General features: G+C 35.5%; 1 protein-coding gene across 17 annotated transcripts in view; it reads right to left on the minus strand.

The window, feature by feature from the left end:
- Positions 1-205: 205 nt before the first annotated feature.
- The window catches only part of MIA2 (MIA SH3 domain ER export factor 2), a 95173-nt gene continuing 72032 nt past the window's right edge, over positions 206-23346 (minus strand). For 10 of the 17 annotated variants that reach the window (XM_040256707.1, XM_040256706.1, XM_040256717.1 and 7 more), the window contains 6 exons: positions 21673-21801; positions 18441-18599; positions 6895-7017; positions 2813-2871; positions 1922-2156; positions 206-819 (listed from right to left, as the gene is read on the minus strand). In XM_040256707.1, the coding sequence (XP_040112641.1) occupies positions 653-819; positions 1922-2156; positions 2813-2871; positions 6895-7017; positions 18441-18599; positions 21673-21801 (872 nt within the window). In that variant the 3' untranslated portion in view covers positions 206-652. The remainder of the gene's footprint in view (positions 820-1921; positions 2157-2812; positions 2872-6894; positions 7018-18440; positions 18600-21672; positions 21802-23346) is intronic. The other 7 variants (XM_040256709.1, XM_040256708.1, XM_040256721.1 and 4 more) reach the window with 1 other exon arrangement.

Here is a 23346-nt window from a genome sequence, read left to right on the forward strand (position 1 = left end):
TTTGCCATTAGACAATGTCATGATTTTAAAATATGACCTTTAAGTGTATTAACTTTTTGCATGGGGTCATCCATGCCTATGGATAAGAAAAGGGCACAGTTTTGGTTAAGATACCTGAATGGAAAAGATCCAAAAAAAGTATTATTTTTAGCCTCAAAGCCACTGGTAGAAGTAAAAAAAAAAAAAACTAACTAATGGAGCCATATTTATGAAAAAACTAGCTGATTTTATTATTATCAATGCCAATCAAGTCTTTAAATCAATCAAAATTTATTTAATTAGGCATAAAGTTACTTTCACATTTGTCTGCAACCATAATAAATACAGTTCTTGGCATAAAGACACACAGCCTTTGGAGTTTAAAATATCCCCAACTGCAAGATTACATATATAAAACTCTCTTTATTGTTTATGTTATAGTGGATGAATTAAATTAAAATAATTATACCACCTAGAACAAAATAAAATGGAAATAATTTACTCATAAGATTCATATTTAAATCATCTTTATTTACAAAATACTATCCTGAGAATTATAATTCCATTAAGCTCCAATTTGAGCAAAAGTATAATCACTTAAGTAACAGCAGTTACTTAAACTGAAAATGAGAGAGAAGTCAAAGTTACTTTTGAAGAGAGACCAACAATATGGTCAAATTTCTTGCGGTGGCTCTGGATGCTCAGTAGTAGGCTCATTTGAAGGTGGAATCAGCCCTGATGGGAACTCACTTCTACTTTCAGGAGGTGGGGGTGGGGGGAAAAATCCAGCTCTCGGGGGAAGATAATGAGGAAAACCTCTTGGTGGATAGACATTTCTCACTGTTCAAAGAGATTGGTAAAAGACATGTTTTAACTTTCAGCACCTGCACTGTCGCCCCAATAAATCATTTGCTTATAACTTTCAGTACTTATCTTTATTTTCAAAAGATGACACCAGAATAATTATCTGATTTAACAAATGAATTTTTACAACATTAAGAAAAACATATGCTCTTCAACTACACGTGATTAAGGGGAACATCACTCATTTTAGCTGCAGATTTTTGTCCTATGAAAATCTAACATCTTAACATTTTTTTAAAAGGAGAATTATTTCAAAATAGAGTAACTTACTCTCAGAAAAGCTTTCATGTAATGTAATTTTCACCAGACTTAAAATTAAGATCAGTAATTCCCAAATCTAATTTGACAGTATCCTAAAATATTTACAGTTATATAAAAAACTGTCTTGAAATTCCTCAAATAAATTCATTTTAGTTCACTCTAAGCTTTAAAGAGGAGGAATGAGGAAAGGAATGACTCTATCAGGCAAATGATAGGCTTTTTCCTAGTGTTTGTTAACCATGTATTTATTCTGCTGAAACCTGTAGTTCTAAATGGAAACAGATAGTCATAAAAGCAATAATTATTTCTTTTCTCAAATGTGAGGCTATGAGGAATTTTAATAAATTCAACAATTAGTCCAAACATGATGATAAACACATTCTAGGTTTTAAATAAGTAGGACTGCATGGGAGCTACTTATGAAAAAAGATTTTAAAAGATTTTTTTAAATACTTTAGCCAGTCATTTTAATGCAAAAATATAAACTGTAATTATTTTTACTAATTGACCCAATTTCTATCTAATAAGAAAAAATAATTTTAGTCTTAACGTAAGACTGTTGCAAAAAGCCAATGATTTTCCTGATTACTGAAACACAGAAATAATTCTACATCTATTAAGATGAATCAAGTTGAAGCCTCATTACAGATGAGACCTCATTACTGATGGCTGGCAATCTTTCCAATTTGGAAAAATAATGCTATACTTACAGAAGATGAGAAAAACTTTCCTCCATTGTATTACTACATGAATAGAAAATAAAATGAACGTGTCTGATCTACTCTGTAAGACATATATAAAGCTTTATAAAGCATACTTGCGAATGGCGGAGGTGGTGGGCCAGGGAAATCCCTTGGTGGAAAATAATCTCGGGGAGCTCCATATATGCTTCCTGGAGGAGGTGGAGGAAAAGGAGGCCCTCTTCTTATGAAAGGACCCCTTGTATCCATTGGAAACAATGGAACTCTGACTAGAGGACGAGGTGGAGGAACAAAACCAGGTCCAGTTGCTTCATTTTCAGTGGGAACAGATGAATCAGGAACATTTAAATTCTACAACAAATTGACATATGGCAGTCACTGCAATAGCAAAGTTTGCAATAGCTTTCCTTATAAATTTAGGCTTAGAAGGCGGCATCTAGGCACCTAGGCAGAAAGCAGTCTATGATACCATAAAAGGCTCCAGAGAAAGATTCCGTTTTCTACATCAGATGGATTTTAGCTATCATGAATATTTTATTAACTTAACAGAAAACAGCTTTAACCAACAAAGCAATTGTCCAGTTAAAAATAAAACATAAGAATGGCCCAAGAGTACCAAAATATACATTCTTTTATTAAGCATATACTAAAAAAAACCTGCTTATGTTAATATTTTCAAGGTGACCAAAAATCAAGATTGTAAGCACAGTGAACAAAAAAATACTTTAAAACAGTCCTGGATTTAAAATGAAAGTCCAAGAGGGAATTCAAGTTCTTGTTTAACTATATAAACTAAATCAAGCCTTGAGTCTGTACATTGTACTTTATCACCATGGGGTACAATCCGGAAAGGAAATAGCTATAATGAAAGCATGAAGTACATTTGTCAAAAAGAAAGCAGCAGCTTTTAATCAAAAAACCAGATGCTGGCTAAATTACCATTCTAGTAAACCAAGAGATTAGAAAGATCCTGAATACATGGATACAATTCCACTTTCAATACTTACACCAAGATCATCTTTGCTTTCATTTCTACTGGATTCCATTTCTGAAGATACTGCTCCATCTAAAATTAAAAGTTAAATCATGAAAAATACATGGTTTATCACACCATTCTTACAACTTCAGATCACAAAGGACATTGATAACCCTACTCCCCTTGTCGGCAGACAAGCCAGCTTGACACCAGCATCCTATATTAGTGCCACAAGGACAGCTTGAGGTCCATGGAACTTTCAGCAGACTCAGACAGAGTTCTGTAAAGGCATGTGTTTGTAGTTTCCCCACCACGTGCCTAGACAATCCTGCAAGCTGCATCATTAAGGAAGCACGTGCCTAGACAATCCTGCAAGCTGCATCATTAAGGAAGCTTCCAGGAGACAGCATTCCTCTCCCTCTCCCCACTTCCTTTTCCTCCTGCCTTCCTTTCCTTTCTTCCTCCCTCCTCTCTCATCTGTCCTTCCTTATTCCTCCATCACATAACACAGACTAGCAATTGAATAGCCACTGTTTCTAAATAAATGTGCCTGGGCTTTATCATCAAGAATTGCACAGGCTCTGAGAACATAAATTTAAACAACCCTCTCTCTGACCACAACTACCTGTCCCCTCCCAGCCTTTTCATTTCATCACTCTCACTATACTTGTCCTTGGGTATCACTGAAGCTTCCAGTCCTCTGATCTCTCAATTTCCTCCTTTCCTCATTTCCTTCCCTAATTAGCTGATCTTGGAGACTCCATTGCTAACAGCCAGTCACTAGCGTCTTTGTCCTATTGGCCATTTTTCACCTGCCTAGGATTCTTCTAGACAATCTAAGAGCCTGATTCTGTACTCAGAGTCCCCTGCCTCAAAGAGCTTCTGCTGGAATCTTCCATTCTGTTTCCTCCCTCCACCCTTTCCGCTAGACCTATCCTATCGGCAAGTCTCTCCCAACTACTGTTTTAAAATTAGATAGAAAAAGAGAACCCCCTTACAGCTATCCCTCCCCTTCACAGTCAAAAGTTCTTCTTCTTAAAAAAAAAAAGTTTTCCTATATATATTATTGAGAATTCCTCCCATTTTGTCTCTCAATTTATGTGCAGCATACACTGTTCCACTGAAATTACATCCCCCAAGATAAAACGTCTTTTTTTCCCCCTCAATTAAAATAGAACTTTCAGTTCTTATTGAATGTAGTTTCTCACACTGTTGACTATTCACTCCCTCTTTCAACCCTCTCAGCCTTCAGCTTCCGGGAGGGCACCTTCCCTACCTCTCCTTTCTAGCTGTGCCTTCTCAGTCTCTTCAGTGGGCTCCACGATCCCTCAGGGGTGGTCTCTTCAGAGCTCCATCCTCATCCTCCTCTCCTCTCATTCTCTCCTTGAGAAATTTCACCCATTCTACAGCTCGAATTTGATGTAAACTACTACTGTACTTCCAGACGTTTAAGTCAGATCTAGGTATTTCTCCGAGGACTTCCGAGCTTGAAGCGCCTTGCAGCTGTATCGCAAGCACAGCTAATTTAAGTTCTAAGTTAACTTAAAATATTTCCCATCAAACATTATACTGCTTCTTGCTCCTTGTCTCAGAACAATGAATGGCCCACATGCCTTAGCCAAGAAGCCAGCATCAGCCGAGACTCCCCGTCCTCCCTCATTCCATTCAATCTGAAGTCCTCCCAATTATGTTATCTCTGTGTCTCTTCACATCTTTCTGTCTGCTCAGCTAAGTCACCACCATCATCCATGTAGATTTCTGTCAGTGTTCTAAAACGTTACCCTCTCTCCAATCTCAACTGCTCCCCTCTAATCTATTTCCCATAACACAACCAGAATAATTTCTCCAAAATGCAGGTCTGATCTGATTATTCTCCATTTAAAACCCTTTAACGTGTTCCCATTATCCCACAAGTCGGTCCAAAATTTCTGAACAGGTTTGCAAGGCCTTGAAAACTATGCGCTGCTTACTTCTACACGACTTGTTTCAATATTCTGACTTCCACTCCATGCTGCAGCCATATTTACAAGGCACTCCTCCCTGTGTCTTTACACAGGCTATTCTCTCCTCCCAGAACATTATCAAACATCATTCTGGCCTAGCTAATTCCTCCTTTAATTCTCAGCTTACCCATCATTTCCTCCAAAAAGACTTCCTCGACGACCCCACATTCCAAACATCACCACCTCTCATCTAGGTTCCTGGCTCGTGGCCCATAAGCTGCCATAACATTTTGCACTTGTTACTTTTGTCTCTATATAGTGCAACTGCCTACAGACCACAGGTATAAGGAATGCTGACCTCCTATTCACCACTGAAACACAGCAGCCACCACAGTCCTGTCAAACGGTAAACAGTCTATAGGTATTTAGTGCATCAATGGCAGGGCCGAGGCACTAAACTCATCCACTAGCCTCTCATTTCAGTAAAGCCTAAGGATCAAGACCATGGCTCTAGAGTCAGACAGGGTATCAAATCCTAGCTCTAACACTTCCTACCTGAGCTCTTTAGCACCTTTTTGAGCCTTGGTTTCTTCATCTGTAAAATAAGGGCAATACTATCTACTTTACAGGTTTATTGCAAAAATGAAATCAGGTCATTCATTTCATTCAATAAATGTTTACTGGTGTTTACTAGTGTTACTTAATGTATTTCTACCATTTCACACTACTTTCCTTCATGTAAATACCATACACTGATAAACCAATAACAAAACATTACATATATATAGAAATTCTTCAGCTTACAAAATACTTCCTCACACATTAACTGATTTAACCCTCATAAGATCAAGGGATTCATATCTCAAGTTTTACAGGTATTACCCATCAATAATTCATGCTCTTTTCTTTACTTTTGCTTATACTCTTCATTATTACTGGCACAGACCTTTACCTTTTAACTAAATTTTCAAATTCCCTAAAAGCAGCTCAAATGCCACCTCTTTCACAGAGTTTTCCCTGATCCTTCAACTATATGGGCATTTTCACTTTCTGTGAACATAATCTACTCTCTAATGGGATTTATCATTCTGACTAGTATCAGTCAAGCATATATATCTGTCTTTCTCTTTTATTAGTAATTATTAGCTCCTTAGAACTAAAAACTATACCTTACTATAATTGTATTGTCTACCATGTCATGCAGTGTACCTTCTCAAGTGAAAGAACTTAAAAATTACTTGCTAAATTGAATATTTCCCTCTCCTAAAATATATACCCTTTCCTGAGGAAATCTTTTACCCATAAATTTTTCATTTTCTACTTTTAATCTTTTGTTATGTATTTCTAAAATACATTGGGTGTATGTAATTCCCAATTTCAATGGGTTGCTCTGAGGTGGTTTAAGAAAATGAGCCCCAGACATATTGTTGGTTGCTCAGTAAATGTTAAATCTACCTAAGCATGAAAAATTTAAACAAGGTAACTGATTAACCCATCAACAGAGCATGCACTCAAATTATTTCTCTGATTTTCACATATCATTCACACAGCCTAATTTCTCCGATTACTACACAGGATTTATGTAAAGTGGACTGGAAAAACTAGAAAATTAATCATAGAACACAGTAAAATTTACCACCATGCTGCTGCTGCTGCTGCTGCTACTAAGTCGCTTCAGTCGTGTCCGACTCTGTGCGACCCCATAGACGGCAGCCCGCCAGGCTCCCCCGTCCCTGGGATTCTCCAGGCAAGAACACTGGAGTGGGCTGCCAATGCCTTCTCCAATGCATGAAAGTGAAAAGTGAAAGGGAAGTCGCTCAGTCGTGTCTGACTCTTAGCGACCCCATGGACTGCAGCCCACCAGGCTCCTCCGTCCATGGGATTTTCCAGGCAAGAGCACTGGAGTGGGGTGCCATTGTTTTCTCCATTACCACCATAGGTACACAGAATAAAGTCATTGCAATAGTGCTCAAACCAACCACCAACACCTGTGCAGATGCCATGGATGAGTACAAAATAGCAAGAAACATAAAACCAGAAGTTCTCAGGAAAGAAATTGTGGCCTTAAGAGCTAAGGAGAAATCACAATTATATTAGTCCTTTATGCAGCTTCCAGTTCTTTAGTATGCCATCATTACTAAAAAACACATACACACAGAATATTTCTTACCTGTTTTATCCAAAGAAGGCATATTAAAACTTCTGAGTTCTGCTGGTCCAGAAAGTCTACCAGAATTAGAATAAAATCCGTCTTGCCTTTGTGGAAGAAGAACTAGATCAGGATATGGCTGGCCTAAAAAACATGTTTTTAAAATATCTTCATTAAAGATAAAAATCAAGTTTCCTTAAATTTAATACATTGAACATAGAATTTTTCTCTCTAAGAGACTTTGACACATAGTCTTGGTAGACGATAGTAAACAATTTTAGGAAAACCACACACTTTACTTAAAGCAATAATTTTGCTTTTTAGTAAACACAAATATGACGACACCTTGGAGTTTGAAAGTTTCCATTACTACATGTACATCAGAATATATGAACAAAATTTAGTTACATATATATTTATAGATAGATTTAACTTTAATTTTAATAATAGTGGAAGGAAGTGGATACATCAATAAATCAAAAAAAGGCTTCAGGGAGCTATCTACTAGTAAACAAAGAAAAGAGAGAATATGCTGTAAACATACTAAGAAAGAACAGAACTGATAATGATAAAAGAAATGGTCACCAGAGCAGAAACAGTATCAGTGAGGTCATCAAGTAATCAAATTTTCAGTAACCTCAACATTTTAGAATTTAGCATCCCTCCAAAACTAAAGGGAAAGATCTCTGACTCAACAGATGAATGGAAGGTTCACAATGCCCAGATTAAGGACATTTGGGCAGACACAAATTTAGGCACAGACTCTGACTCAAGTGCTTCTACAGTCAGCCCCCTTTGTCATTTATGATGACAAAATGGTAATAATTCATGGGTCCTTGTGTAACTCATCATTCTTGAAAAAATATAAGTAGTCTATCTCATCTCTGTTAGGTGATGGTAGACTTTGATTAAGGATGCTTTTGGCAATCTTCAAAAATATGGAAGAGAATATGACCAGCATCTGCCTATTTCTCCATCCCCAACCCCTGGTGGCCATTGGTCTACTCTCTTTCTACGTGTTCTACATTTTCAGATGCCCACATATAAGGGAGGTCCTGCAGTATTTGTCTTCCTCTATCTGAATAATTAGGGGTAGAAGTTCTTAAAGACACTGCTACGGTGGGAGGGAAGGGCCAGAAGTTTCCTTAAGTAACCAGATTCTGGCAAAAGTTAATAAGTAATAATACTATTAAAAAAATATGGCAGAGGACAAAGGGGATAACTTTTTCTTACCCTGTTTCACTCTCCCATCCTAATAGATACGGTCTCATACTACCTTCCATGACTCTCCTAGGTGAATATAATGTGAACTGCATACATACTTGTTATATGACTCAGTTCCTTGGGACCTTACAGACACATCTTTCCCACAAAAAAGCCAAGGATACCATCTGACATCAACTGGAGTCAATGAAGAAAATTATATTTAATGATTTCTCGAGGGTCAAGTGGAGAAGGAAATGGCAACCCACTCTAGTATTCTCGCCTAGAGAATCCCGTGGACAGAGGAGACTGGTGGGCTGCCATCTACCGGGTCTCGAAGAGTCAGACACGACTGAAGCAACTTAGCATGCACACATGCATTGTAGAAGGAAATGGCAACCCTCTCCAGTATTCTTGCCTGGAGAATCCCAGGGACAGAGGAGCCTGGTGGGCTGCAGTCTATGGGGTCGCACAAAGTTGGACACGACTGAAGTGACTTAGCAGCAGCAACAGCAGCAAGGGTCAAGGGATGTGACTTAGGAAAGAAAGATTCAGAGAGTCATAAAGGCTCATTTCCTCCCTCTTTCAGGGTGTTGTAACCAGCTGAATTAGCCCCATGGGAGAAAAGGCCAATACCAACCACAGGTCTAAACTGAGTTTTCCCTACTTTAAACATGGAATTAACAAAATGGCAGACTTTCCAACTCTTTCTTAAAATCAGGTCTCAAGATACCATATCATCATTTTGCTTCTAAAATACATCCCCACAATATCAGTAACCTGAGAAATACAAGATTTTGCTATAAGTATTCTGTTTTACTGACCATATGCTATACATTGCCCTCCTCTAGGAAAATAATCCACTCTTTAAGTCTACCAGCTCTTATTATGTGCCAGGCATTAGTGATACAAAGTTGGTTTTAATACAATCTGTGTCCTTATGGTGATGAAACAAAAACAAATCATGTCTTAAATAAAAGGGCATACAAATAATATGAGAGATGGTCTATCTAATTCTGACTGGAAGAGTCAGAAACAGTGCCACAGAGGAGGTAAAGCTTGCCCCGAAAGAAAAATAAGAAAGGACGAACAAGTAAACAGTGATATTCTAGTCAAATTCAAATATACATATACATGTATAGTACATACATAAACACACACATATACTCAATGTATCAAGATAAAACTACATGGAAAGCATATGACCAATGAAAGACTAAAATACAAATAATTACATGAAGGGTTCCTTTCTCTTTTGCCTGCTTACCTTTGTTTTCTACCACCCTTCTCAGAGAAGGGATGATTAAAAAGAAAGAATGGAAGAAGGAAAAGAATCAGGGGGAAAAAAAAATAAAAAAGGAGGAAGAACCATGCAGAGCACCGTGAAGCAATTTCATAAAATAAAGATTACAATAAAATTCACAATGTCTAGTTTAAACAAAAATGTTACTCATCTCTTTTCATTCCAAAACAAATCTCAGCTTATAATAGTTCCTTCAGCAGCTTTAATAACTGGGGGTCTATCACATAACAAGAACATTAATGTGGTTGAGAAGAGAATTATACAGATGGATAAAGGGTTTGCATTTTTTTAATTTCAATACTATTCACTAATCAAGTACAATAAGCATCTTTACTCAGAATGTGAAGAAATAATTTAATTTAATGATTAAGGAACTAATGGAAAGTAAAACTTCCAGAAAGTAGCTGATAAAACCATCAATATGGATAGATTATGGCTCTGGAATAAAGAGGCCAATGGTACAGAGAAAATGTCTAAGAAACATACTTATGCAAATATGGACATTTAAGATAAAAGTAATATTTCAAATTGATAAATATACAGTATTAAAACAACTGTCTACCCATGGCGGGGAAAAACTCTTCAACTAAACACTAAAAACAAAATAAAATCTATATTAAAGACTTAAAAAACCAAAATTTTACATTTTTAGAAGAAAACAGTATCTTTTTGATATTGACAGGTTCTAAAGAAAAAAAATTCAGTAAAAATAAAAATGGATTAACTTCCCTTAAAAAAAATAGAAAACTTTTGGTTTTTTATATATAACAATAACATACATAACAATAAACCAAGAAAATATTTATAAAAGATAGAAGATTAGCATCCAAAGGATACTAAGAATTCCTATTAAGCAAAAGAGAAATGGATCAGGCAATCCACAGAAGTAAATACAAATGACCAATAAACATAAAAAGAGGCTCAAGCTCACTAATAATGAAGGAACTGTAAAAAAATCAATCAAAGAAAAATGAGAAAAAATTTAACTCATATGGCTGGAAATACTTTTTAAAAGTTTTATATCAGGTATTGAAGAAACAGCTACTCTCAAATACTTCACACATAACCACTCTTGAAGACCAAGGGCAACATCTATTAAAACTGAAACTATGTGTATCTTACTTCCCAGCAATTTCATAACTTGGACTCATCTCTAAAGAACATATGTGCAAAAATCAAGTGTTAACTTCAGCACTGTTAGTAATGGTGAAACACTGAAAACACCCTGAATGTTCATCAGAGGAAAATGGATAAGACTGGATAAATATATTGTGGTATATTCATATACTTAAATACAGCAATTTAATAATAAATTTTTTATTAAAATGGAAAGAAATCAGGAACATGCTGACAAAAACTTGATAAAATAGAAATTTAAAAAAAATCATATTTAGACTATAAATTTACAAACATTAAACTGATGAGTAATTGTCTCTGGGAAAGAAGGTTGACCTTGGGAAAGGAAACAGAAGACTTTCCCTGGTGGCTCAGAGGGTAAACAGTCCACCTGCTGTGAAGGAAACAGAATAGACTTCAACTCATATAGTGTGCTGTTTATATTTGTTTTATTTACCCATTCTCTTTCTTTGACACAGAGCTACACATATACACACACACACACATATGTATATGTATATGTATATGAAACAAATATTAATATGTAAATTCTGGTAGGTGATAGGATTATGCTATTTTTTAACTTCTTGTTTTTTTTTTCTTTACCTGTAAAATCAGAATAATAAATTTAAGAGTGTTAGAATGATTAATATAAAGCTCTTAACATATGGCACAAAGTAAGCATCCCAAAGTAGATGTAATGATAAATTAAATTTTTTATAATTACAAACTATATTAAAATATAGTATTGACTTGTATGCTTAGTCGCATACAACTCTATGCAACTGCATGGACTGTAGCCCATGTTCCTCTGTCCACGGGATTTTCAAATGGAATCAGTTGCCATTTCTTCCTCCAGGGAATCTTCCTAACAAAGGGGTCGAACTCATGTCCCTTGAATCTCCTGCATTGGCAGGCAGATTCTTTACCACTAGTGCTACCTGGGAAGCCTATAGTATTGACTGCTGCTGCTAAGTCACTTCAGCCGTGTCCGACTCTGTGCGACCCCATAGACGGCAGCCCACCAGGCTCCCCCGCCCCTGGGATTCTCCAGGCAAGAACACTGGAGTGGGTTGCCATTTCCTTCTCCAATGCATGAAAGTGAAAAGTGAAAGGGAAGTCGCTCAGTCGTGTCCGACTCTTAGCTGGTCTCTTTCAAATCTATGATCATAAACTTCAACTGGATACTCAACATTGCCCTGTAATCATACCACGTTTCACTGACAGGTAAATTCTTTCACTGTCCTAAATGGCTACTGTGTACCTTTTTCTCCCTCCAAATCTCTGACAATCCCCTCCCTTTCTCTCCTATCCCAAGTTAATGATCTTACACATCAAGGAACTTGATGCAACTAAATACACACACTTACCCTCACCCAGCCTCTACATCTGTACCCAGCTGCTCCACCTTCCTTTTACAAAGTTATTCAAACACTATCTAATTTCTTAATTACCCTCTGGATCCCACTCTTTTTGTGTACTTTTATACCCTCTCCCATACATCATCAATTTCTCCTCTGACCTTAGATTATTCCCATCAGCAAATAAACATGTAATGTTTTCTATCTTTAAAAACAAAAACATTGCTCCATCCAATTACCACCTCATCTCTCATTTTTATTAAAAGCAAATTTTTTCAAAAATTGTTTACATTTGTCCCCATATCTTAATCTTTCTTCAATCTACTCTCTTCAGGAAGACTGCAAAATTAAACATAGATTTTTCAAGTTTATATAACTACATATACCAGTAAGTTAGCAACCAAATGCTAATCATTAGAATTTAAAAAGGATCATTACACAAGAAAGTTGAAGTGCCACAAGAAATATATACTCCCAAAAAAGTGAGAGCCTCAAAATTTGGAAATAACTTTAAAGTAAATCTCATCCTCTAAGAGTAGAAAAGCATCACTATGGATTTTAGTACACTTTTTCAGCTTATGAAAACTCCAAAATCTCAACAGGGAAATCAAAGTGAACCTAACTGAAGACAAACTATAATTCTATCAAATGCATCTTATCTGAAAGAATGTTTGTAATGCAGGGCAATGGTCTACACAAACGTCTACAGATCAGAGCCAGTAATGTAAAAATCTATGCCTGTATTCTCCAAACTGTTCTGATAAAGCTCTCCCAATTGTTCTGATCTGTTTAGCCTGCTTTTCTCTCTCAAGGTAAAATTTAGAACTGTCCTCTTCAAGTTGGCTGTATATGTCTTCGGATTAGCTCTTTAAAAAAAAGAGAGATAAAAAGCAAGTTTTTAAACATGGAACACTGAAGACCACACTTAATTCATGATAAAACCACCAAGAAATAGCAGCTAAGTCTCTTTGCTACCCCTTACATAAAATAAATTATCTAAATCAGTTAAAGATAAGCACTGGCCAAAGAAAAAATGGAATACATACATACAAACATATTCCCGGCTCTTTGCTAAAGCTCAGAAAAGTACAAGGAGGAAAAACTATATAATTCACTATTAATGCATATCTCTCGAGTAGCACAAGATCTGCTGAGAATTAAGATTCTTATTCTTCTCTGCTACTTCTCTATTCCTGGAAAAAGAAACTGTGAGGCAACATAGAGGAATAAAAGGACACTGAAGTTGGAGCGCTGAAAGATCAAGAGGGGCACTGAGAGATTAAGAATACCAAAGAGTGGGAAAAAAATGATAAAAACTGAAACTTTGTTTCATTAAAGTATCTGTGGTTTTACTTTCTTAATTTAAAATTTTACCAAAATATTTACATGAACTTAGACACAATTGCTATCTGTCTTGTTAGATTCATGAATATAACCATGTACATATGATGAATCATAACTGTGATTAATACCTGTACTATAAATTACTTAAAGATATAATTCTCAAGAATCAGTTAAAAGACTAAAAGCCAAGAATCCTGCAGATTCATACCCTGACAGTCAAAAAGCTATCATTTAAATTTTAGCATTTCTTTTCTTATTTCAATTATGTTACTAGTACCGTAGAAACACACAGTTACTAATTACAGTTTACAAAAAGCATAAGAACATTTTAATAAGCATATCTCTCAAAATGTATTAATAACTACTAAATGTGGGAGCAAGAGATGCAGAAGATATGGGTTCAATCCCTAGGTTGGGAAAATCCACTGGAATAGCAAATGGCAACCCACAACAGTATTCTCACCTAGAAAATTCCATGGACAGAGGATCCTGGTGGGTTACAGTCCATGGCGTTGCAAATAATCGGACATGACTGAGTGACTCAGCACGCACACATGCGGGAGTTAGATCATATTTTAAGACTTTCTAAAAACTTGTCAAGATTGCTTACTATGCACAGCTTTGTAAATAAGAGCAACTATAAAGAAAACAAGGCAATTACTTAGGAAGAACTTAACAGAAAAACCATATATTCCTTTCTTCCAAAAGTAATTTTAAAATTTTAAAATTATATTACATAAATATATTTTTAAAAAATAGTTATATAATAAGTGAAAATACATCACAATAGTATTAATATAATCCCTCTGCTTAGATTCTATTCATGACCTCTATTATTTACCTTTCCTTGTATCCTTATCCTTAAGAGATAGAATACCTATCCTGCCCAATGATTCCAAATTCTGCCATGTGACTTGCTTTGTCAATCAAATGTTAGCTGTTGTGATTCAAAGAGGCTTCAAAAAGCATTTTGATGTTTTTGCTTTTCTACTCCTGACCTTCAAGGATGAGATCCTCACAGAATAAAGTTCTACTTCTTACAGAATAAAACACTGAGCAAGGTAAGGAACACTGATGAAATTCATGTTGCAGTTAAATATTTATTGAGAATTTATAATGGGTTTGTTAATTACAGGACATCTTGTTAAAATTTTAACTCTGATTACTTATGATGTGATATTCCTATCTAAATTCATAAGATGAATAAAAATAAATTGAAAATGGTTTCTTAACCTGAATGCTGGCTTACAGGTGTGCTCAAATTTTGAAACAATTATATGCATAAAAATATTTGCACTTTATATGCACTGTATCCAGATAAGAAGGTTTTGTTTTTTTTTAACTGTTGACTTTAAAATAAAGATTCCCAGAGAGCTGAAAAATAATACAGAAAGTTCCTGCATACCCTTTACCCAGTTTCCCCAAATGTTTACATTTTTCATAACTATAGTTCAAAGTAATAACAGGAAAGGAAAGTGAAAATGAAGTTGCTCAGTCGTGTCTGACTCTTTGCAACCCCATGGACTGTAGCCTACCAGGCTCCTCTGTCCATGGGATTTTCCAGGCAATAGTACTGGAGTGGTTTGCCATTTCCTTCTCCAGTGGATCTTCCTGACCCAGGGATGCAACCCAGGTCTCCCGCATTGTAGACAGACACTTTACCATCTGAGCAACCACATTATTACTACGTCTATAGTTCTTGCCATGGATAGATTTTATCATGAATAGATTTATGAAACCACCACCACACTCAAGATACAGAACTATTCCATTACCAAAGGATCTCTCTCAGGCTTCCCTTTAATCACATCCACTCTCCTCCCTCTACCATCCCTAACTCACGGCATCCACTAATCTGTTTTCTAGTTCTATAATTTTGTCATTTCAAGGATGTTATATACATGAAATCATATATTATCTGACCTTCTGAGATATTTTTCTCAGTCAACATTATGGCTTTATGTTAGTCACTCAGTTGTGTCTGCCTCTTTGAGATCCCATGGACTGTAGCCCTCCAGGCTCCTCTGTTCATGGAGCTTCCAGGCAAGAATACCGGAGTGGGTAGCCATTCCCTTCTATAGGGGACTTCCCATGCCAGGGATCCAACCCGGCTCTCCTGCGTTGCAGGCAGATTCTTAACCATCTGAGATCTATTCAAATTGTTGCATGTATCAATAATTCAACCTAGTTTGATTCCACTGTAATCAGAGAACACACGATATGATTTCAATTCTTTTAGATTTGTTAAATGTTGTTTCATGACCCAGGATATGATCTATCTTGGGAAATGTTTCCTTGGGGCTTGAAAAGCAGGTCTATTCCGATGACAATTTATCTGATCCAAAGCATTCCTCAGTATATCTCTTTAAGAAGACTTTTTAGTGGTTGCTCTAGGTATTACATAACTTACTGCTGTCAACATTTACCAGTTTGATTAAAAGGTAGCTTGACCTAGAACAGGAAGTCCCTCAATTAAGTTTTTAAAATGAAAAAGGTGTGTTCACAATTGGATTTCGAAAAGAATGCTGTAAATAGTCTTCGGTTTTACCAACATTGTATATTATATTATTTGCTCTATCAACTAGATTGAACATTTTCTAGAACATCTCAACATTAACCATTAATACTGAACTAAATGTTCTATTACTCAGATAAACAGATTACACAGATCACTCAGTTCATCTCTCTCACTGTATAAAAGGACTGAGGTCCAAAGAGATAAAACAAATTTCAAAAATCACATAAAAAGATTAAAGAGTGAAGATCAGTAATCAAATTTCTTAATTTCTAATCCAAATACTTTTTCACCTGCAGAATTCTGGACAGAGGCTACAGTCCATGGGGTTGGTTAGTTGCTCAATCGTGTCCAACTCTTTGTGATCCTGTGGACTGTAGCCTGCCAGGCCCCTTGGACCACAGGATTTCCCAAGCAAGAATGCTGGAGTGGGTTGCCACTTCCTTCTCCAGGGGATCTTCCCGACCAGAGATCAAATCCATGTATCCTGTACTGGCAGGCAGATTCTTTACTGCTAAGCCACCAGGAAAGCCCCAAATGTATCAGATGGGCTTAACAGAAGAATGGAAGTAACACTGGAAAGAGTCAGTAAACTTAAAGATAGATCAACAGAAATTATTCAACCAAAAAAGTTCTAGCCTCAGCTCCTCACCTGGCTAACTGTTCTAACCTAAGACTGTCAGAGAAAATCCCTCTTCTGGGACTCAGTTCCCTTCTCTCCAGTAAGGGCACTGGATAAATTAGTGGTTTTTAAATTTAGCTATTCCTCAGAACCTCCTAGAGAGGTTTTTTTGGGAAATACAGATCTTACCTCCAGAGATCATGTTCAGAAGGTGTAATGACAACATCATAAATCAACTATACTTCAATGAAATTTACAGAAAAACAAGGGCAGGGGAATGCGGTGAAACCCAGGTATTTGCATTTTTTTAAGTCCCCTCGATTATTTCTGATGATAAGCCAAGTTTGAGCATCACCACACTAGATAATACTTGGAGGGACAGGCAGAGCATGTGACAGCTTGTAAATTCTCAAAAGGAACATCCTTTACAAAAATATGAGACTTCCCTGGTGGTTCAGTGGTTAAGAATCCACCTTGCAATGCAGGGGACATGAGTTTGATCCTTGATCAGGGAACTAAGATCCCACATGCCTTGGAGCAACTGAGCCCATGTGAGCCACAAAGAAAGATCCCGCTAAGACCTAATGCTCCCAAACAAAACATTTTAAATATATATACATATGTGTGTGTATATATATATATATGAAAGTGAAGTCACTCAGTCGTGTCCGACTTTTGCAACCCCGTGGACTGTAGCCCACCAGGTTCCTCCATCCATGGGATTCTCCAGGCAAGAATACTGGAGTGGGTTGCCATTTCCTTCTCCAGAGGATCTTCCTGACCCAGGGATTGAACCCAGGTCTCCCACATTGCAGGCAGAGGCTTTAACCTCTGAGCCACCAGAGAAGCCCATATATATGTATATACACACACACACACACAGAGAAATACAATATACACCAAAAGCTTGAAATCAAACTCCTTAAGAAAGGGGCTGTAAATTATTCATCTTTATTTTTATCACATCTAAAGTTTAAAATGAATGCTACTTAAGAAAAAAGTCCTTGAAAGATTTCTATGCCACCTATTAACAGATTCTTAAGTTTGAAAGTCACAGCATATATATTTCTAAATATAAAACAGTAAGAAAACTATTCAGCTTTCTTAGAATTATTTGGGTATTCATTCATTCAGCAAATATTTACTGGGCAAATACTACAGGCTCAGCATTGTTCTAGGTTCTGGAGATATAGCAGTGAACTAAAGTGACACAAATCTCTGTTTTTATGAAGCTGATACTCTAATGATATCAAACGAAAGTAACCTCAAACCAAAGAAATTACCACTTCATACCACATACACACACTAACAAAGCAAAGGCTAATTGGAATTAAAGGTTTTTTTAACCATAATATTCTTCCTTCTACAACTCCTCAAGAAGCAATCCGAACTAGTATTTTTTTTAATGTAACTAATTTATGCAAAGCAGGCATAGCTTGCTCTACATAACAGTGTCTGTCCCTGAAACACTGTGCATAAATAAAAGTTTAGCAAACTGAATAATTTTAATAACATTCCTTGGGCAAACAGAGGCTATAAGGGAATTTATTGCCTTACTTCAGAATATTCTACTGTGAGTCTTCCGGTAAATATATTTATCTTTACAATTAATCTAAGATATATTGTTCAAGGGTAAAAAGACAATTATAAGAAGGTGAATAGCATAACTGCAAAGAAGTGATGAAGGAATGGGTATACCTATGTTTATGAAAACACACCAAAAAAGAACTCCTTAAAAGATATAAAACTACATTCTGGGAGGGGCATGCTTAAGATGACAAGGGGGACTTTTTTCACTTTCCTAATAATACATTTCTCCATTGTTTGAATTTTCTAACATAAATATAAACATGTATCACTTCTATGAGCTACAAAAACTATAAAGACATTGCATGGTGGGGATGGAGGGAGGACAGTTTTCTACAATGTGAATAATTATCCCTAATCATTCTCTTTGGAAATTTGTGTTACTACTGTTTTCTAATATTTATCATGGTTCTTCTTAAGACAGGGCACACGTGTACTTCTCTATTCTTTCATTCCTGTATGCTGCACATACTGGCTGCCTTTCAAATATACACACTAACTATACTCATTCCATACCTGATGGAGGAATCATCATCCTACGATCTTGTTCCCAGGGTGGTGAAAGGGAACCAGTGTCAGACGATGCTCTGTGAGGATCAGTTAACCTATCAGAATTTGATTCTCCTCTTTCATTGGTAATTGGATGGTCCAGAGGATTCCCTGGGCCTCTTGAGCCTAATTAAAGAAGAAAGATACAACTGTTTTATCTAAAAAAGTATTATAAGATCTCTCATCAAATAAAATCCAGGCCTTTTTTGAAAGGCAAAACAATCAGATTCCAACCAAGTTTTCCTAAGACACATTAGACTATAACTCTATCCTATGAAAGCCATTTCTAAAACAAAAGGAAATATTTTGTCATATACATAAATACTTGCCTATAAAACTCATTCTTAAATGTTATTACTATCATTATTTACATATTAAGTCAGTGGTTAAATTGGAAATTATAAATACTAAGTCTGAAAAATAAGAGTAGAAAGTAAATAGCAAAGTAAAGGATTTCTATATCAGATGTAATAATTATGAGATTTTTGTTAATTAAACTAATATGCCAATAGTCAAAGGGTATGAAGCCTTTAGAACAGTCATCTTAGAGGCTATATACCTATTTTAATAATTCTGCAACTACTCAAAGTTTCTTTTATTAACTTAAGAGCCACTCAAGAAATTGTATCTTACTACTGTAGTAAGTAGAGGCATGACTCTTCATGACTTCTGCCTCAGAAATGATTTTAACCAGTCTGATTACAAAATTTATATATGCCAAATAAATTTGGCTTTAAGTGGCTTCTGCCACTAAGTCACTTCAGTCGTGTCCAACTCTGTGCGACCCCATAGACAACAGCCCACCATGCTCTGCCAACCCTGGGATTCTCCAAGCAAGAACACCGGAGTGGGTTGCCATTTCCTGGTTTCTAGCAATTTTTAAATATCAAGTTCACCTCCAAAGAGAGCTCGCAACTCTGAAAGCAAGTCTAAAATAAAAGAGTTTCAAAAGCAGCAGCACTGTTGAAATAAACACTCTGAGCAAGGTAACACTCATTTGGATAAGAAAATCTGACATGCTGACATTTATAAAGAAAGAGAATCATTCCAAAGTTCCCTTCCTATGACCACAGAAAGAATGGCACCTCAACTAATAACCCATACTCAATTAAAGTGAAAAACACAAATATAAAAAGTTGTAATATTAAATAACAAAATTAATTAATATTTCACCTGCCATTGAAGGGGGAATGAGGTCTCCTCAAAATTATATTGCCCAGAAAACAAAAACTTATTTAACTTTTCAAAGAACAACTTTAAAAACCAATTATTTTAATAGAAATATTCTAAAATGCTCCCCACATTTCACTACTTCCTTTAAGAGATAAAAGTAATATGATAAGTAATATGGTAACTTGTACCAATCAGTATAAGCATTCTTTTTTTTTTAATTTTAGTAATTTTAAAAATTGTTCTATCAACTCTTGTTGTCAGGAAGCCAACTGACTTTTATGTCAGAAGGTCAACTTTTCCTTATTCCTTCTAGTGTATTCATCCTTCTAGTCAGTTCATCAGAAGGAAAAAAAAAAGGCTGGGAAAGCAGAAAATTAAATCAGCGAAAAATGTTCAAGAGTCAATTAGGCTGAGGTTGTGTAGAGTGAAAAATGGATCTTTAAAGGAGACATTTAAAGACTTTCTCCTGATTGCTTACTTCCAGAGGAAAAAAGTACAGGCCAAGTGACTATTTTAGGTGAAAAACTGCCAACATGAACATACTAAAGGTCAAGGTTTTTCATTCAGTCCACAAGTTACATACAATTTACTCTAAAAAGAAATTATTTTCCTTACACTCAAACTTACTCAAACATGTATCTCATCCAAACTTTCAAAAAAAAAAGATAAGAGGAAGGAAAAGAAAGGTCATTCTTCTTTTGTGAGTCATAGAAACTTTCAGTTCAAAGCAACTCTTTTAAGACCTGCTGATAACTTACCTAAAACTTCGGTAGCTTTTCTAACAAACAATAAAACACCCTTGCAAATGATCTAATCACACTGTATCTTGAAAGTTATTTAAAAAGAAAGGAAAGTAATTTAAATAGGAGAGGCGAAATCAAAGGTAATTTTTACTGTTATTTCAAATATTCAATTAACTACAAGCAATCCTTGACTTATGTCATTCAACTTCTAGTGATTCACATTGGCAATTCAGCTAGTTTATACCCTTACTTTTAGGGCATTGTTTTTCAGACTGTTGGCTGCAACCCATTGTGGTGTATGAAGTTAATCTTAACTAGTATTCTTTCTTAATGAAATGGAATAGAACTGAATAGAAGTTATCAGAAAGCATCACAGATAGTAAGGGTAGTACTATTTCATGTGACTGGCTTCAATAACACTTATGTTCATGAGTAATATGACATGATATAAACACAAATTCAGGGCTAAAAACCTAAAGCTCTTGATTTTGGAATAAATATGTTTGAATTTTGCCACAACGCAAAGAAAAGTTTTAAAGTAACTTGACAAACAAAATATAGTTGAGAGATCAAAAGAGGAAAACTCCAGATCAAAAGAAGTATACAGGTAACATCAATGCTGATGAGGTAACTGCAGAAAGATCAATAGCTCATGCTTGGGCTTGAATGGCCCTGGAAATTCTAAAAAACACATAAGGGGGTAACAAAGCACACAATCTTGGGTCAGTTTCTCAAAGTATTAGCAAATGATTTAGGACTCTTTTAAGGTTCCCAACAAAACTATGCCTACAAGAGAGCACTTCTGAATTCCTTATTTCTTAAAAAAAAAAAACAAAAAAACAGCTCTTTCACTTTTTGATTTTCTACAATAAAAAGATCATGATAATGAAGTAAAAAAAGATTTTTTTAAAATTCTGTATTCTAATAATGCTTAATTAAAATACAATTTTATGCTAGGTTATACTGTTACTGTATTTCATGTATACTTTTATAAAGCTATATATTATGTAGCAAAGGATACAGTTTTCTAAAAGATTTTAAAAGATGATATATGAACTCCCTGACCAAAATGTAATCCATTAGAAATAGGTTTCTAAGGGAAAAATATATTCAAATTAGATGTCACAGAGTTCCTTTTCCAAACGAAAATTAACCCAAAGTAAGTGCAAGGAATGCCTGTATTTTGCAAAGGTTTACTTTAAAGATGATTTTAAAGATAAGTTGAGATGAAAATATAAAGTAAGGAAGAAATCTAGAGTAATAAAGATGTTTAAACAATATACCTCTTCCTCCTCCCCCTGGAAGCAAAGGTGAGAGTCTGAGTGGACCCTCCAACAAAGTTGGAGGGGAGAGAAAAGCTCTCATTTCAGGTGAAGGCCGACCCAATGGTGAGGGATCATATGGGGGATGCTCTGGAATAATTAAAACAGCATGTTTAAATTCACAGTTTCAACTACCTACTCTATAGACTAGACTCCTAGCGCAGCAGTTACCATCGGGTCATGCTATTGCCAATTTAACTTTAGTCTCTGTCCTAAATGCTGAACGTGACTTGGGTTTAGCTAAGATGGGATAGAGCTATATATAGAACCATGTGTTTAAGTCTATCTACCAAATAGACACGCCAGTCAATAAAAACATCACCCTTCTGGTAACTAATACACTTGAATGATCATACGCTATTAAGCAAAGAACACCATATTTTAGAGTTATAAGAGGATTTGAGGGGCATGAAGTTTGTTTGGTTTGGTTTGGTTTTGAATGGCAGTATGCTTCCAGATATTTCAGCTAGTGAGGGTTGTACCAATAGACGGGCTCTGTTTAAATCAGGGCCAGATAGAGCCTGTATTGGACTATGAATTACCCGAGTAAAGTTCAGATTTTCAAAAGCTGAAAAACAAAAACAGAAAATACTCTGAAGCATCAGAAATTATTTCTGGTTTATCACCAGTGAAAACTCAGTTTTACACATCAAATAAATCACTTTATCTGTAAATCAGATGACCAAAAGTCTGATCATTTTACAAACTTCACCATTCTCAAATCATGGTTACACTTCCAAAGATCAAAAATCAACATTATCAAAAACAAACAAACTTTAATGCCACCCAAAATAATACTTTTCAAAACATGCTAAATTTTATTATGTAGCTTATATAATATTCAAATGTAGTTATAACAAAAGATCAAAGCATTATTTACCCTGAGACATTTTTGCATTTGATTCAGATAAAAAAATTCTTTCTGTATAACTCCCTCAACTCCAGATTTTGTTCCTATTTGAAATTCATAACAATCTGCTATTTCTTAACGTAGAAATACTTAATGAAACTGGGCTGTCAAAGTGATCTTTATAACTTTTCAACAGTTATTAAAAGAGGAGTCTACCTACAGAAGATAGGTTTGTTTTTACTACCTAGAAGCTTAATTCCAATTCAACCAAAATCATTTTGAAAAATGTAATAAACTATTTGGAATAGTATGAGATCATACAGATGCTAACTCACTAATGAATGGACAGAAATATTAAATACATTTTCCAAATAACTGGTTCTTCTGGGGGTAATTAAAGCAATCAAAACTCAGATTAATAAAGTTTTCCCACCTTTTTAATGAAGTTTTACATTATTTCAAACCAGTTGTTTTAATTCTTATTTTTAAAATTCAAGCAAATTCCAAAGAATGGTTAATATATAAACAGTCACAATGCTATTCCATTTAAGCAATCTTTACCCATTCACTCTCCAAAAAAACAATGAGTACCTTACTATGTACCAAGCACTTTGCTTCCCAAGGAGCTCAAGGTACTAAACATACATCATCCTACAAAATGCCACTGAGAAACCCATTATTCACAGTATTGCTAGAGAACAAAACTCAGAAACTTGGGAGACCACAAGAGAACTCAGATTCAAACCCTAACTCCAAAATCTAAAAAATTCATAAGGAATAGTGTT

Source organism: Oryx dammah, unplaced genomic scaffold, assembly GCF_014754425.2.
Source record: "Oryx dammah isolate SB20612 unplaced genomic scaffold, SCBI_Odam_1.1 HiC_scaffold_16, whole genome shotgun sequence".
In the NCBI taxonomy this organism is placed as follows: domain Eukaryota; kingdom Metazoa; phylum Chordata; class Mammalia; order Artiodactyla; family Bovidae; genus Oryx; species Oryx dammah.